The sequence below is a fragment of the Anabrus simplex genome, chromosome 12 (genome assembly GCF_040414725.1).
Source record: "Anabrus simplex isolate iqAnaSimp1 chromosome 12, ASM4041472v1, whole genome shotgun sequence".
In the NCBI taxonomy this organism is placed as follows: Eukaryota; Metazoa; Arthropoda; class Insecta; order Orthoptera; family Tettigoniidae; genus Anabrus; species Anabrus simplex.
Genome location: NC_090276.1, coordinates 38,558,387 through 38,576,298, shown reverse-complemented (window position 1 = coordinate 38,576,298; position 17,912 = coordinate 38,558,387). Strand labels below are relative to the sequence as shown.

Genomic DNA, 17,912 nt, shown 5'->3' with positions numbered 1-17,912 from the left:
TAATTTTTACAACACCCCATTTATACTTTATTCTTTGTTAAAAACCTCTTAGTATGTATATTCCTTGTATTATTAACTATTACCATAATATCTCATTTCACTTGTTATTTTTTTAAATAACATTTTCTTAGGATTTCGCCAAAAGTGATCTTTGCTCCAATACGGCTGATGATGACCCCTAGATGGGTCGAAACTAGTACCGTGTAATTTATAATTTTGTGAATATATTTTAGTATTGAAAAGGTGGAAACGTTTACGTTGTTATTATTATTACTTATATATTTTTCTTAAATGATCGCAAAGAAATTGGAAAATTATTGAACATCTCCCTTCATTGAGGGATTGGATATTCCACTGTCCATTTAGGAATCTTAATTATAATAGTCTTATTAAAATGTTATATTGTTCATTGTATTAAATAAGTAACAGATCATTATAATCCAGAGTGCAGTTATATTAATCCATGGTATGTCCACCTCCATGGCTTAACGGTTAGCACTATTAGCTGCCATCCTTGAAGGCCCAGGTTCGATCCCAGGTACTGCCAGAGACTTAAGAATGATAGGTGGCTGGTAAGTGGTTAAAATGGTACGCACAGTTCGCCTCTATTGGGGGTGTGCCTGAAAAGAGCTGCACCACTTCGTTATGAGGACAAAAGTTTACTTACTTAGTCCATACACAGGGTGAACAAAAAATGCCGCACTTGGAGGTCAGCATGCGATTCCTCATCCCAAATCAGATTTGGTGCTGTTGGAAAAGAGTCGAAAACTAGAAGCTGGCAACACTGTCACATCCTGCAACGCATCGGAATGTAATAGAGAAACGTGCATCATCCTGCTCTACCGTACCCGCCATCGCAGCTCACTTAGTAGACGGCTGGGTTATCAAACCCACATGCACCATGGAGCCACGGTTTGAATCTACGTCAGATTGGGTTTATTTTGTGTGTGTGACGTCAGGTCCTTAGTTCCCGCCGTGTAACTGCGTTTGTAAGCATGACATCCTGTTGTCACATGACAATAGTCTAACACATCACAGTGTGACCCATTCAACTGAATGCATAAGTCGACTAACCACACAGTGCACAAAGTGCACAACCATAACTGGTCCTGTCAAGTGCATGTAGTGGGGCCTCCTGATGGAGTACACAAACGGCGAATATGTCGATATGCTTTTAGTGTTCGGCGCATCCGATAACAAAGCTCCTGCTGCTGCTCGTGAGTATGCAGCACGGTACCCTCAGAGGCGCCATTCCGATAATAATGTTTTTCGTCGCCTTGAGAAACGCCTGCGGGAAGCCAGTAATCTTCGTCCACAATTAGTGGACAGAGGTCGTCCAAGGACTAGGCGTACTCCACAAACAGAGGACGACGTTCTTGAAGCCGTTCGCCAATCACCTCGGCGAAGTACCCGTGATATTACAAGACAGTTCCAGGTATCTCAAACACTGGTTGTTGATGTGTTGAACGACAAAAAACTGCATCCATATCATTACATGTTAACTCAACACCAGCGGCCAGAAGACCGCATTCAACGAGTACAGTTCTGTGAATGGCTTTTGCATTAAGTTGAAGATAATGAACATTTTATAAAGAATGTGATATGGAGTGACGAATGTAGCTTCACTCGGGAAGGTATTTTCAACCATCACAACAGCCATTATGGTCTGACCACAAACCACCTGTCAGCCATAAACGTGGCTTTCAGGCACGCTTTGGCATAAACCTGTGGGCTGGAATCGTGGGAGGATTGCTTTTAGGCCCTTGCCTATTGCCGTAAGTTGAATGCGCCCCGCTATCGTACGTTTCTGGGCAATACTTTGCCTGGCGCTTTAGAAAACGTTCCACTTGATGTTCGGCGACAGCTATTTTTTCAGCATAATGGTGCACCGCCACACTTTTAAATGACTGTGCGTGACTGGTTAAATGGAGTGTTTCCAGGGAAATGGATTCATTGTGGAGGTCCAATATTCTGGCCTTCATGTTCCCCTGGACCTTAATCCACTAGATTTTTATTTGTGGAGACACTTAAAGGAAAATGTTTATAGTACTCCACCCATGGATGTACAGGACCTAATAGCTCGCGTGCATGCTGCATCGGCAATGGTGGATGCAGGTGTGTTGCGTAGGATCCGGCAAAGTATGCTGCAGCGAGTGGCAAAGTGTTTGCAAATGCAAGGTGGTCGCTTTGAACATCTGCTGTGAAGTGAACGTTGCTCGTAAGTGTATGTACCGGCTCTGTAAAGATAAGACTGGATGTCACACGTACACTATGGAATTATTGTGTGTAGCATAATGGGCAATCCAGTGTAGCCTACCTACTGTACTGCATTGTTTCCTTGTACCGCATTGGGTAGAGACGATGTTACTTTATCCATTGTTATGTTCTACGTATTAGCTTTATTTGTGCCATGGACGAAACAAAGTGGTCGTTCACGTCTGTAAGAAGTTCATGTTATGTTTGAATGTTTAAATAAAGGTAACTGTATTGGTAAGACAGAACATAGTGTATTGCATAGTGGAGGTGTACATTGGATACAATTTGATACATTAACTGAAAAAAATTGGCACGAACGCGACTCGAACATCGGCGCGTCCGCTCAACCAGCATTTGTGGCATTACCTCGTCTCACTGAGCTAATGAGGCAGCTCCGGCTGAGCGCCAAGTTCATGCGACGTGTGCTTTGCCATGCTGCACGCCATTACAGAGTTGCCAGAGCCTCGTTTCTTATCTTGCATTTCTATTAAAGCTATTGTTGGGACTGGGTTTTGCAAGATAAACTTTTGTCGTGAATTTCAACGAGGAACAGCATGGCGACCTCCATGTGTGGCATTTTTTGTTCACCCTGTATTTCTTGTAATATTTATTCCATTATGTTAACATTTTCCCAATTCACTGAAGATAAATCTAACTTTGAAATGATTTGAAGTTAGCTTCTCTTAATGCTAACATTCTCAGAATTTGTGTAGAATGCTAGATGCATTTGTAGCATTTTGCAAGTTCCAGTTTAACCCTCTCCTGCCCATATTGAAATGCATGTTTTCCTCAGAATTAAAGGAATTCTTTTCAGCCATCATCCTGAAAATGCAGACATTCATAAAAATATTGTACAAAAACTAATGAACATAGAAATATGATATATAGCTTCGTTCATTATCATTTAGACCTTCACGGCCCGTGTAACTATTCATGAGGTATATTTTGGGCTTATGCCGTGTAATTAATTGTAAACACACTCTACGCGTTTCGAAAGGAACCATGCCTTTCTTCATCAGGAGACAACAGAGAAATGAAACGACGTATTAAAGGTTACATGTAATTAATCTCATAATAGAACCGTATTGAGGACAATATATTAAAATTATAAAATCCTTTTAATAACAACCACCTACTCAATACATTATATTACTCATTGAATTATAAAATAATCATGAGGTGTCTTAAATAAAGGAACATGTTTCGTTCGACATAGCGAACATCATCAGCCTTAATTTACAAAGATTCGGTCAGGGCCCTGAGCTGAATGATAAAAATTGTTAAAAGAGTGACAATGCCATAATAAAAAGTAAAATGATAACACTAGACTTGAAATTATAACAATATTTACAGATTAACAGCAAGCATGTGTAGAGGAATACTTTGAACGATGGCAGTCTATAAAGTTAAAACAAACATGAGGTTGTTAAAGTAAAAAGATATAGATATAGTTGATCTTAAAATATATGTCAATGCGTGAAGCGTGGATTAATTATTGACTATGGAGTTCTAAAATTGAGCAAAACAAAAGTTGAAATAGAGTTTATTGAATAGTACGAGTCAAGCTGAGTCGGTTAAAAGGCGCATGGCGACGACATTAAGGTTGAAATGGCGTGAACTTCAGTAGTTAGGAATTCTGTAGGAGAGCCAACATAATGCCAGAAGGAAATACAAGTTGAACTAGTCCGTATTTACACGCTAGCAGTAGAATTAATCTTATACAACGTAGGACACCAATGTAGACTCGTTAAAAAGTAACTATAACTTGAAAGTAGGGAGAGTTCCAGCAAACCAGAGATGGATGGAGCAGATTATGGCACAATTGGAGTTAGAAATCCTTGGGACTAGTGTGAGGTGTTCGCTAACGTTGGCTGCGTGAATCAAACTGGCGAGTAACCTTATTGCTGCTTCTAGTATGTATGTATGTATCTATCATCGTACAAGCAAGGCGTTATTGATAGAGAGGAGCATGGGACTAAAATGGCATCCCTTTTACATCTTAGGGCACTATTTCAAGTTCCTTGTTGCTTTTTCCTAGCAATCTTTAATACGTCGTTTCATTTCTCTGTTGTCTTCTGATGAAGAAAGGTAAGATTACCTTCGAAATGCGTAGTGTGTGTTTACAATTAATTACACGGCATAAGCCCAAAATATACCTCGTGAATAGCTTCTTTAATGTTTTTAATCACTCAGAAAAATAGGGGGATAAATAAGTGATAGGGAATCTGCGACCTGGAAGATAGTCCTAAATGCAGATCAGTTTTGATTGATACCCCGCAGTAGGCTTTGACAGGTCATTAAAAATTGGGAATGAACTATGCTTGCCATTAGAGTATTTATTATAAGTATAAATTTCATTTTTGGTCCATATTGAAGTGCAATTATAAGAAATAAATTGTACCTTTTCAGTACAATTTATCAAGTAAATAATATTACATAAGTCTTGGGACTAGTGTCAGCCACTTAGTGGCCATCTTCATCCAAAATAAAAATTACTCATGTGATATGTATATAAGATATGAGGCGTATAGATGCAAACCCCGATATTTCCCCTTTCGGTCCAAAGCGAAGTAACCACATAAACATAATCTCCCTATTGAAATACAGCATTGGTGCCAATGTCGACAATTCCTGTATAATTTTGCAGGCTGAAATTTACGTTTAAATGCAAACTCCGACATTTCCATGTGACGTTGAGGAGCAATCGCCGACATTTCCACACAGCCAATGAAAATAGCCTTGATCATGTCACGTGACTCAACAGCTGATCCTTGGTGTGCTAGAATAGTAATTCTTCAGCTTTCAGTACTGAGTCCTTATTGTGTGTCTGAATATAAGAATAATGGAATGGAATGTTACTCCTCCAATCGCTGGAAGAGGAAGGAAGAGAACAAGAAACTGTGCCAGCTGGAAGCGAGAGAAAGCAAAATTCACATGGTAAGTTACAACGCGCATGTTAATGATTCTCTTGACGTGTGAGCTAACCACTACTCCACAATGGCGCACAGTACTATTATTATTATATTACAAGATCAGTCACTATTCTTACATCTCCCGCATGAAATTTTAATTCTTCTCATGCTTTCACCTGATAATAATGAAGTAAATTTAATTTGTACACAGATATGCACCAGCGGTGCTTCCAAAATACCCTTCCTGCAAACATGGAGGTACTGTGAAGTCGTCTTCATTCCAATGCAGATTGCTGACAGTGAAAGACATTAAAGTGTTTCATCACAGGTTCTATGAACACAGGAATAAGATACTTCAAGTCAAGTTTATATTAAAACACTGTGAGGGTGTAACACCTAAATGGCATAAATATGATCCGACAATAAAATCGTGTTCGGTTTCTATAAAATACAAAGTACAATCGCATCTAGGAAAATCCATTTGTGTGTGTAGAAATACATTTCTTGGCATTCTTGTTGTGGCTAAGGTTCGTATGACACGTATGGTTAAAGAATATACAATTTCTGGAAAACTTCCCAGCTGAAAGAGGGGTGGAGATAGAGTACCAACCATAAACGACATAAAGCATGCCGAAGTCGAAGCTTTCATTGAGTCTTTGAAATGCAATGTTGGTCATTATTGCAGATTAAAATCAGGTGGGTGCCTTTATTTGTAATCTGATTTGAACATTAAGAAACAGTGGCACATGTATAATGAGAGAGCTGGCCCAACAATAAAAGTACAGTAATGTTTCTTCCGGTATATGTTCAACACACATTATAACATTGTATTTGGGAGGCCTGCTACCGATGTGTGTTTGGTTTGTCTTCAGCTAGATGAGAAGATTAAAAGAGAAAATGATGCTGAAGCAAAAACAAATTTAATATGCCAGAAATGTGTCCACACCTTGCGAGCTAATTAAGGGATAGTGACCCTTATGTAAAAACATTTAGCTACGATTGTCAGAAGAATCTGTCTCTGCCAAAAATTCCTGACCAAGCCTGTTATTACTCAAGACAGTTGTATATTTACAATTTCACCGTAGTAGAGGGATCTTCTATAAATAAACTTGATCCCGCTAACATGTTTATGCATGCTTGGACAGAAAATGAACATCCCAAATCATCAAATGAGATTGCATCAGCTGTATACCATTGGCTGCAAAATACTGATTTTCCCTTCCGACATACACACTGTCAGGCTAGTCTCAGATGGATGTGGGGGACAGAATAAAAATTGTGGTATGGTTGTGATGTGTTTCAAATGGCTTAGTAATGCACTACATTCCATTAAGACTCTTGAATTAATATTTCCTGTAGAAGGACACTGCTATTTACCTTCTGATAGAGTATTCGGCCAAATAGAGAAAATGCTGGGAAAAAAAAGAGCAGCCATTCTAAACAAGAGTATTTTGATGCATTTAAACAATATGGGACTGTAATAGAACATGGCAGAGACACGACTATCTACGATTGGAAAAAAGAAACTCCCCGGACAGTGGCATTACAAATTAAATGAGGCTAAGAGAATAATTTATCATTCGCTCTCAGGGAACTTATTAGAGGGGAATCCTTTTATTGGTCCAATTTAGGTTCTTCAAACCCATAAGAAAGGGAAGACTGATGCCATGGTAAGACTAGATATTCTGAACTGTGGAGTGCCTGTATGTAAAAAAAGAGAAGACTTCTGATGTGGATTCATTGCTGAAGCGGCATTTTGGTGAAGATTGGAGACAGTTTGAAAATCTTCAGTTCTACAAGCATGTTATAGATCCAGTAGAAGGGGTGGGGTTGGAGGAGGAGGATGTGGTGGAGGTGGATGACTTTGTCAACCACAAATTGAGGTAGCAGATCTCAGAATCTAAAACATTGAATTATTGTACCTCTGTGGTATGGATCTATGTAAAAAAATAATAGTAATAATAATAATAATAATAATTTAAAAAAAAACACCAAAACTGCAATAAACAGCTAGACATCTGTCTCAATTAACGTTGGTTTAGAAGCAAACATAAACATTTCCTTTATTTAGTCCATATTGTTGAAGAAATGCATAATAATTCTTGGAAATGAAAGGTATTACACAACTTAGAAATGTATTTTTAATGTTCCTGTTGTAGTAAAATGAGCTTTATAACAGTGCATAATTAATTATTCAGGTGGTGTTTTTTTTTTCTTTTTCATTTCCTGAAAAAACGGGTATAGTGGAAATGTCTGGGTTTGCATCTATATGCCTCGTATATAAGATAGAGACACATGTGTTTTAGTTATCACATGATCAGTTTAATTTTTATTTTGGCTGAAGATGGGCACTATGTGGCTGAAACTAGTCCCAAGACTTATGTAATATTATTTACGTGATATATAGTCAATTTATTTCTTATTATTGGAATATTTAGTAACCTTTGCCACAAGATGGCATCATTATTGTCCAAGTTAATGATGTGTGATATTTTTCATCGTCACTTTCATTTTAACTTTCCACTTCACTGAGTTCACTTAAGCCACTACTAACAGCTTCACAGTCGGAATTATCATTCACCAAATGTTCAATGTCGTTATCATATAAAACATTTTCACGCAAAAACGCCGACATGTTTGTTTACAGTATGTCACTGCCTTCTATATTTTGTGTTCTAATATACCTGCTAAGGTTTTAAAAGGAGAAAACTAATATCTTTAGCCTCTAGGAAGTGCACATGCTAGTAACATAAGTTACCATATATTTGCTCTGCCGATAGATGGCTCATAAATGTGACTAAAAGTACAAGTATGCTTTACTGCGCTATGGGCGGGAGAGGGTTAAAAGGCTATACAATTTATGTACAGGATGTTGAGTTCTCAACCTGAAGGATAGATAGGTCCTTAACAGCTTCACCATCAGCTGTCATAGGTAGACTAGGCATCACTAAAGAGGCGTATTAGGGAAATGTGGAGGAAGTTACTTTCCCGTTATGTTCCTCGCTCAGTCAGGACTGTTACTACATTTTGGTCTTCCTAGCTTGTAGGATACCATCAGCCATGAATTCTGCAGTGCCACTAATTGTACAGCAAGCACCATGACTGTGTTCTAGGAGAAATGAGGACGGAGGATTCAACAATCAAGCAACCATCCATAATCCGCACAATTTGGAGGTGAACACTTCAGTGCCGTATGAGGGGACGTAAAGAGCAGCACCACTGGTCCGTGGGTGACGTGTGAGAGGAGGTGCTAGAATAACATCCATGTTATCCTGCCTGTTATAAGTGTCAATTAAAAGGTGTCCCAGGGGCTCTTAACATCGAGCGTGGGTCGGCGACCATGGGGCACTTAGCTGAATTCTGGCATTGCTTCCACCTTCTTGTGCCAGGCTCCTCACTGTCATCTATCATATTGAATCTCCCTTTGTCAACTCTTGTTCTTTTCTGCCCCAGTGGTATTAGGTTTGTGAAGCCTATACTCCGAACATTATAGCTTCTAAATCGACGTTTAGGCCAATGTTGGCTCTGTCTGGTGGTTGTGTGCGGAAACACAGACATCCAGCCAATCCCAAGCTGCCTTTCATATTCATATCTGTTGAGCGGGATCTCGAAACCTAAATTGCCAAGTGTATTATGTACATCAGGGCCTCTCAGGGTGCATGCACTGTGCACGGTGCAAAAGACGACTTCGCTTGGTTGACCAGAGTGCAGACCCCCCACTCCTCGATTTGGAGCAATAGCGCTCTCTCTCTCTCTCTCTCTCTCTTTCCCCACGCCTGTCTCGCTCGCTCCCCCTGTTTCCCTCTTCCTCACTTGCTCCGTAGCGCTCCAAATCCAAGCCAAGCTTAGCCGAGTAGCCCAGAGACAAAGCATTGGTCCGAGCCAAGCGGGACTGATGTACTGTGCACAGGAACTCTGCGCTGCTGTTTGCATGTGTGAGATTTTGATCATTTGAGAGGCCCTGGTGTACATTATATAAATTTAAAAATTAGTGTATAGGTCCACCTAGTCAATACTTATAACTTTAATTACAAATCAAAGTTGTAAAAGCGTGTTGTTCAAATTGCAGGACATCTTTTGGCTGCATTAGGCAATCTTCCGCTGACTAGAATTAACCTAAAACTAATATACTTCGGGCACTTTTTCGACACTGTTTTGAGTGGGTCCACTCATCATTTTATTGATTGAAACATCCTTCAGAGTTTACGGAAGCACACCCTTTCTCAGCCAGCACATCCTCAGCTAAAATCATGTATGAGTTTCTTGGCAACCACTTACAGGAACAGCACAACGGGCAAGGATTTTGAAGTGGTGGGGAAAAGAACAGCATTTGGGAGTATGGATGGTTCCAAAGAAAGAGCTTCCTCCTGGTCATTCATAGAAGCTAACAGCATGGAAAGCTCTCAACAGATTACGTTCTAGTACCATAAGATGCAAGATCAAACCTGCAGAAGAGGGGCTTTTCTGTGGAGTCAGTTTTCTGCAAAGGCAGTGCTATGGAAACTAACGACCATGTGTACACTACATTTATTGAAGTAAAATAACTGTTATTATTGAAACTACCACTTCCTTTAACTACATTTATCGTTGCCACACACTACATTCCCGGAACCCCTCTGGCTTTATTATCTTCCACTGCGTATGCTTGCTATAATAACTGTTCTATTATTCTTGCTTTCTTAACCTGTTCCCAGTTATCGAACTCGGACTTGCCCAACGACCCATATAAACCATCTCCTGCAGTGTTCGCCACCAGCCACATGCACCATAAAAAAATCTGATGGAAGTGGCAACAAATGCAATTGACATGGCCAATTTCTGGTCATCCAATGCATAAAATGTCAACACATATTTCTGATTCATTCTTGTTTATTTTATCTTTGTTATTTCTGTCACGAAAAATAAATTCGAGGTTAGGAGTAACAAAGAGGTGTGCAGACTTCTGTCTGCAATAAATGGCAGCCTACCACTGATTTATTTACTAGGTTGAGATTATTTTTCTGACAAAGATCTGGTAAATGCTCGACCTCAGTTAGTGAAGGGATGAACCAAGGAAGAGCATGCACACTTCAAAAATCAGCTAAATGCATGCATAATACGTTGGTACGTATGAATTTGTAATAGTGGTGTGGGGGCAGAGTTCTTTATCTCAGTATATTGTAAGCAAAAACATGCTTTTGTGGAACGTATAATCAGGACTTCACTATGTTTTGTAAAAGTTTATTTTTTTAAAGACCTGCTTGAAATACAGGAACTGCAAACTGCTGGAACTCCACTGTAATGAAATACAAAATATTCATGTGAAATCTGTTTTTCCTTTATAAATAATCTCTTTTTCTTTTATAAATAATCACAGACTTGTAAAATGAAAATTTGCTGGTCTTACGTGTTTCAGGTCGAGCAAACCTGGCAGCAGCCCGCATGGAGAAACTCAAAAGGAGTCTTGCCACCACCATTAAAGAAAAAGTGGAAGAAAAAAAGAATGTTTCTTGTACAGAGACCAGTAAAAAGACTCAGGAGTGCTCTCTGCTGTCACCCAAGATCTCGGAGAGTTTTAACTTCAAAGCTGTGGACACAAGTAGCCCAATTGCTCATTGCTCTCCATTGAAAGGATCTGTCTTATCCGTTCTAGAACCGTCTGAGCCCACTGAGTTGGCACTTTCTCCTTTAGCAGAAGATGAGGTGATGGACTGGGAACCAGTAGAGCCTGAAAAGCTGGTGCGAGATGTAAGTAGAGCAATAACCATTTGTGCACTCATATAGTTGAATGTACTTCAATCGCTTGAAATTCAGTATAAACAGAGTGAGCAGGTGTGAAAAGAGGTTTGGTGGAACTGACATTGGCTTTGACTGCAACCAATCAGTGTTCAGTGCTCAGTCTTTTCACCTTCCTATGTGTGGGTTCCTGATTAAGTTACCAGTGGTGCTTGACTGTAGCTTGGCCTAGGGTTAGAGAGAAAATTATGTCTTATCTCCAGATGGTTAAAGGTAGAAAATCTGCATCGCAAGGAAATAAAGACAAAAGTACATGGATATTGTAAGTGAAATGTTCCGAAGTAGAGACAGTTTGCAGGTTCGGGATATATAAAGAAATACTGTTTTTCTGATTCTCCATTTAAAAGATTTTATTTTTCATGACATTTTTTATTTGTTTGTTTTTGTTTATTTATTTATTTATTTATTTATTTATTTATTTATTTATTTATTTATTTATTTATTTATTTATTTATTTATTTATTTATTTATTTATTTATTTATTTATTTATTTATTTACGAGGCACAAGATACATCTACAAGTCAGCTTCATGGTCCATATCGCACTCTAACAGATTCACAACTAAGTATCTTTTGTTTTCCACCTTGTCGATACATTAATTGTTTAAGGCAACTTATTGGTTAAAAGTGGTACATGTTTCGTATATTATTAAAATCTTCAGCCACATGCTACTAAGATCACCTTCATTATTCTAAATAGCATTCATGTGTCTTTACAGATTTACGAGTTCAGAGATCAAGTGAACAATCAAGGTGGGATGAACTTCGAGGAAAAGCTTCAGTTTGCTGACTCATTAACATGTGACTCAGGGTCAATCATCTCTGACAGAGAGGGCTCAGAATGGTACATTGTGATCGACACCAATGTCTTCTTGGGCAATCTTGCTTATGTTGAGGAGTTGTTAGGCACTTACGTTAAAGGTAATCAAATATTTTTTCTATCAGTTCTCTTAACCCTTTCACTGCCAAACCCGTATATATGTTATTGAACGCCGTGCCTTGTCCGCCAAACCCGTATATATACGTTTTGGTGCAGTGTTTCCTTCACCGATCTTACAAATGTACGTGATATAGAGTCATGCTTTCAGTTTCCATGGAAATCCTCAAGGAAGTTCTGTGCGGCAGATATTTCAGCTTCGTTGGAGTGGAACATCTTTCCCGCTTACGTGTAGCCATCATGGCGTCTTACAGTACACATTCATCTCTTGTTGACGAAGAAATTTAATGTTTCCTTATGAATAGTAATTCTGGAGTGCTATATTTTGATAATGAAGATGGAGAATATCTAAGTGGCGATATTGAACTACAAGAAAGTGCGAGACAAAGTAGTAATGATGAATCTCATGCGTAGTCATCACCCCTTCCTCAGATACATTATTTTCCCCCAAATGTGAATGACTTTGATAATACCAGTTCTTGGATCAACAATTTTATATTATATTTCAGTAATGGTATCACAAAGCAGAGTAGCCACGATTATTGACATGCTACGGCTATGGAGCCAGGCTCTGCACTCGGCAGGCGAGTGGGTTCGAACCCCACCGTCAGCTGTCCTGAGAATGGTGTTTGTTTTTTTTCACTCCCAAGCAAATGCCGGGACAGTTCCTATTCATAAACCACAGCCGATTCCTTCCACTTTTTACCCAGTTTCATTCACCATCATTCATTTCATACTGATTATCTTCTCAACTGAGATTTGCATTGGGAAGGGTATCCGGTTGTGAAAACATGGTGTAAAATATCTCATTTCATCCCCGATCCCGTGTTGCGCTGCGGGGCTAAGGGGACGATATGCATTCCATTAATTGTATCAGTAAACGTGTATCTGTGACAGTGCTTCTACCTTTTAAAAAACCCGGCCCAGAGGGCTCACCTGGTCATCAAAACTTTCAATGAAAAGGTTAAAATTAGGCTGATTGTAATGCTATTGTAACCTCTGAGGTTTTTCCTTTCTTTTTGTCTCGCTGAGATGCAAGTCCGAGGACCTAAAGTTGATCCCGTTCATGTAGGTAGCTGAGGGAAGGAGGGGTAAATTTTAAGGGAAAAGGTCACCTGCCTAAAATAAGTTTCTTCTTGTCCGATCACATCCACGACCAGAATGAAACTTTAACATTACCTTTTACTTTTCATACAAAATGCATTGTTCCGTGGGTTTTGCACCTGGTAAGCCATTTTGATATTTGCATTCGGGAAATTATGGATCAGCAACCCTGAAGATGATTTTCCATGATTTGCTATTTTTACACAAGGAAAATGATGGGGCTGTACCTTAAGGTCATGGTAGCTTCCTTCCAACTCCTAGCTTTTTTCTCTTCCTTCATCACCTCAAGACCTATCTGTTCTGGTGCAACATTAGACAAATGGCAACACAAAAAGAACCCAGTTTACTAGGCGTATATGCTGCAATTTTGAAGACTGGCAGGGATAAAGCATAGAACACCTAGGCTGCCTTTTCAATGAAGGCTGCTCGCCTCCGCACAGACACGATGATACATTGTTATGATAAATTTCAAAATATCATATTGTGGTGTCTGAAGGGGTGTGTGTAGTCTCCATAAATTTATGAATCACGGGAATTAGTTTCTTTTGGATGACCTCTATCACCCTGACATTCTTCACAGCCGCTCATTAGGACAGGCAGTGTTGGTTCTAATTTATTTCAGAGGGTAGGGCCAAGACTATAACAAATGAAGTCATAGGTTGTCAAATACACACCAGAAATATCTTAGGAAAACTAATTTACATGATCCTACTATCACTTTTCACATACAGTAAAACCACTACCACATTGTTACTTGACAAACATAACCTAAAGTTATTGAAGGTATCACAATTGGTATCAAAATTTGCCATGTAGCAGTGCACTCATTACAACCCTGTTTCTGATAGTTCAAAACAGGACATCCCCCCCCCACCAAAAAAATAATTAAATTAAATGTGGTACCATAAAAACAGCTTATGTACACCGGCGGAAAATTAAATCCCAATGCCAAGAAAACATTAGGTTAGAGAAATGCAATTTAGGTAGTGGCTGCATATCAGACTTGTTATATCAGAGTTGTTATATTAATAAAACTACACATAGCCCTTCATATTTAGGAAAAACCCATTAATAGAAATTACAAGTAGGACATGTTTCGCTCAATCTTAGTGAGCGTCATCAGTCAGTGACCATCAAACCTCCGTAAACAACCCAGGGACTGATCTCCCCTCAATTAACACACGGGATGCACCCGATTTATGTTTTTTCACCTATGAGATCAGTAGTTCTCCATTTGAAGCCCAATATTAACACACTACTACACAAAATAATAATGTTTGAAACACAACGCGAGGAAGTCCCATAAGGTTATTTACGCCGATCCAGACGACGTTTTATCATCAGTGCAGTTCGTTTTTCAACCAATATATCTGATTTTAGCATTCCTCATCATGTTTATTTTATAAAACATCATAGTTCATTACAAGAGCTCACCCTTATGTGAATAACCTTTTTTAATCACAAACAGTCTAATGCCATTGAGCAAATATTATTATGGTCATTGATTTATATGAACAATTAATCACTACATATTATAGTAACATTTTCATGCCATTCATTCCACTTACATTTTAAGCAATTTTAATGATCAATATTTGTTTTAATAGACATAATATAATCTTATTGATTATTTTTAAATTGTTAAAATTTGTATTTTATCAATTTAATATTAGACGTTTTTCGTTATATATACCGGGATCAGGGCCCTGACCCACCATGGATTGTTATCTTTAGCTGATGATGCTCACTAAGATTGAACGAAACATATCCTACTTGTCATTTCTATTAAAGGTTTTATCCTAAATATAAAGAACTATTGTGTATTGGAAAGGTGGTTTTATTAATATAACTTCTTATTCTGAAATCCAATATGGTTTTATAATAAGATTCATAACTTGTCAAGTTATCACTGACCCTGCTGTATTCACTAAACTTATGTAGAACAGGGTTATTGTCACTTTGGATCCAGTTCAAGTCAGTTAAATTAGTCTGTGCCGAGGTATGAACTCGTTTTGAAAGACTTGGCTCACTGTAATTTGTATCACTTTCCATGTCATCAGCACTATTACACGCATCACTATAACTCGAACTAAGACCTTCAGGATCGGTTTCTTCATCACAAACATCACTACTTTCAGTATCGCTCTGTAAAACACCATCTGTTAACTTTCACATTCCATCTTCATCAACACATCTGCTCGACGCCACGATTGCAGCTGACGTGAGCGAAATAATATGAAATGAAAAAAAAGATTCTTTTATCCCTTGTTCCAGAAATGTGTGATAACCTGGAGCAATGGAAATAACTGAAGCCACATGTCTAAACTTCAGCTCACCACATACAAGTGACATCTGTGGATTAGTAACTGAACTACAGTACATACATTATTGATATACAGCAGTGCATTGCCGTGAGCTGAGCTTGTCATTTGATTTATATGCCATGAATGACTTTTGCGAGTTAGGGTTGTCAGGTGATGTGATTTGATTAATGACCCTCCATTAGCAACTCATTATCTTCAGTGGCATAGCACACGAGTTTTACTGTACTTGCTCTGGATGAATGATGAAATGGCGTATGGCTTTTAGTGCCGGGAGTGTCAAAGACAAGTTTGGCTCGCCAGATGCAGGTCTTTTGATTTGACGCCCGTAGGCGACCTGTATGTCATGATGAGGATGGAATGATTGTGAAGACGACACATACACCCAGCCCTCGTGCAAGTGAAGTTAACCAATTATGGTTAAAATTCTCGACCCTGCCGGGAATCGAACCCGGGCCCCTGTGACTGAAGACTGGGACACTAACCATTCAGCCATGAAGCCAGACTGGATGAACGATGATGGTATACAATGGGAATTTCCTTACGGCTTATCACTGTGAACCGTTTCTAAGAATAGCTTTGACCGAGCTCGATAGCTGCAGTTGCTTAAGCACGGCCAGTATCCAGTATTCGGGAGATAGTGGGTTTGAAACCCACTGTTGGCAGCCCTGAAGATGGTTTTCCGTGGTTCATTCCTTCCTACTCCTACCCCTATCCCATTGTGATGTAAAGCAACTTGTAAAGGAAAAAGGAAAAAAAAAAAAGCTTTGGATCTCTGAACAAACAATTTGAGGGTAAAGAGCTTGGCAATAGCTGTCTTTGACCTGTTACAAACTGCTTTCTGTCTGCATCTGTATGCTCCATTTGATCCTGATTAAATGTACCTTGCTGTGCTTGTGATATATAACTGTATAAAATCTGCAAGTATGTGTCATGGTATTGTACGAATACAAAATAGGCTACCTAGTGTACTGTACATGTTGAATTAATATTATTTCAGAAAATCCCTGTACAGTACATCATAGGACATAGAAATTAACATTAAAACGTAACCCCGATTTAACGACAACTACACTCGGAACAAATGTTGTTATAATGAGCTTTAACTTTAAACACACCTATGTCTTCATGTATAATAGGGAAGATGCATGATCCGGGGTTTTAATTTAAAATACGCTAATCTGATTCAAACTTTCATGCAGAATTCATAAATGTGATCAGAATGTACAAATAATAACTCCAAACATGATAAAAATCTAAATTAAAATACGAAAATGTCACGTGACGCAAGTACGCGACCTCATTGGTCTGACGTCATCGTACAGGTTGACTGAATTAGCAGACGAAATAACATATAGTGTGCTGTGAGAAGCAGGAGACACTTTGCGTATTTCTACTTTATGATAGTGTCTGGTATAGTTAAATTCGAGATCTATACATTGGATAATAATCTGAGTGATATGTTTTAGACTTAAAATCAATCCTGCGCAGACAGTGAGGCAGAAAACTTATAAATGGTGTATAGTTCTGATGTGCAATAGCACATCGCATACCATCCCAAACAAATTGTTTATAAATGTTCCAAAGACGCTAAAACTGGGGAGAAATGGATTTTGGCGTGCCGGAGGAATGCTGGTGATATATCGGAAAAGTCTACAGTTTATTTTTTTAAAGATCATTTTAACGTAAGTTGAATTTTCAATCACTTTTCCATGTCAGTGGTTCTAGTGGTAAAACTTTAAATTTTAATGTATGATGCTTTAATTAAATGCTTCAATTACATCTTGGATTATGAAAGTAATAAACAGTGCATTAATTAATGCTGATTATTAAAGTATTCTCCAAACCTAACCTATGTTTTGGGTGATCCATGTCAAGGTAATAAACCAAAGGGGTTATGAACCATATTGACAGCTCTAATTATACCAATTTATCTTGGCATGCGACAGTTATTTATGTCTTTATTGAAGGGCTTACATTTGTAAAGAAATTTGGGCTATAGCTAAATACTCTATAATGTAACCAAAAAAGCGTTTACATAATGAAAGAAAACAACGTGAATTTAACAAATGTATATCTCTACACAAAACCAATGCATGTCTGTTGGGGTCTTAAAAGTTAACAATGCTCAATTATAATAATTATCATAATATTAATGAAATACATAATTGCATGCAGGTGAAAATAGTTATGTTGGTGTTTAAAATATTATCCAGCTTAGCCTAAGTTTTAGGTTATACAAGCCAAGTCAATAAACCGAAGGGTAAAAATACCGGGCAAGTTGGCCATGTGGATAGGAGCGCACAGCTGTGAGCTTGCATCCAGGAGATAGTGGGTTCGAACCCCACTGTCGGCAGCCCTGAAGATGTTTTTCCGTGGTTTCCCATTTTCACACCAAGAAAATGCTGGGGCTGTACCTTAAGGCCACGGCCGCTTCTGTCCCATTCCTAGGCCTTTACTGTGTTTTTACTCATATGTTATTTGTCCCATCGTCGCCATAAGATCTATGTGTGACGGTGCGACTCAAAAAATAAGAAAAGGTAAAAGTCACAGCACCCAAAGACATTCCTGTATTGAACTACTAAAATGTCACCAAGACACTTTCCT

At 38.6% G+C, this 17,912-nt stretch overlaps 1 protein-coding gene across 4 annotated transcripts in view; it reads left to right on the top strand.

Annotated features, from left to right (window-relative positions):
- The window catches only part of Swt1 (Swt1 RNA endoribonuclease), a 241,258-nt gene that overhangs the window by 77,264 nt on the left and 146,082 nt on the right, over positions 1-17,912 (top strand). For all 4 annotated transcript variants that reach the window (XM_067156738.2, XM_067156736.2, XM_067156737.2 and 1 more), the window contains exons 6-7: positions 10,564-10,895; positions 11,663-11,864. In XM_067156738.2, coding sequence (XP_067012839.2) covers positions 10,564-10,895; positions 11,663-11,864 — 534 coding nt within the window. The remainder of the gene's footprint in view (positions 1-10,563; positions 10,896-11,662; positions 11,865-17,912) is intronic.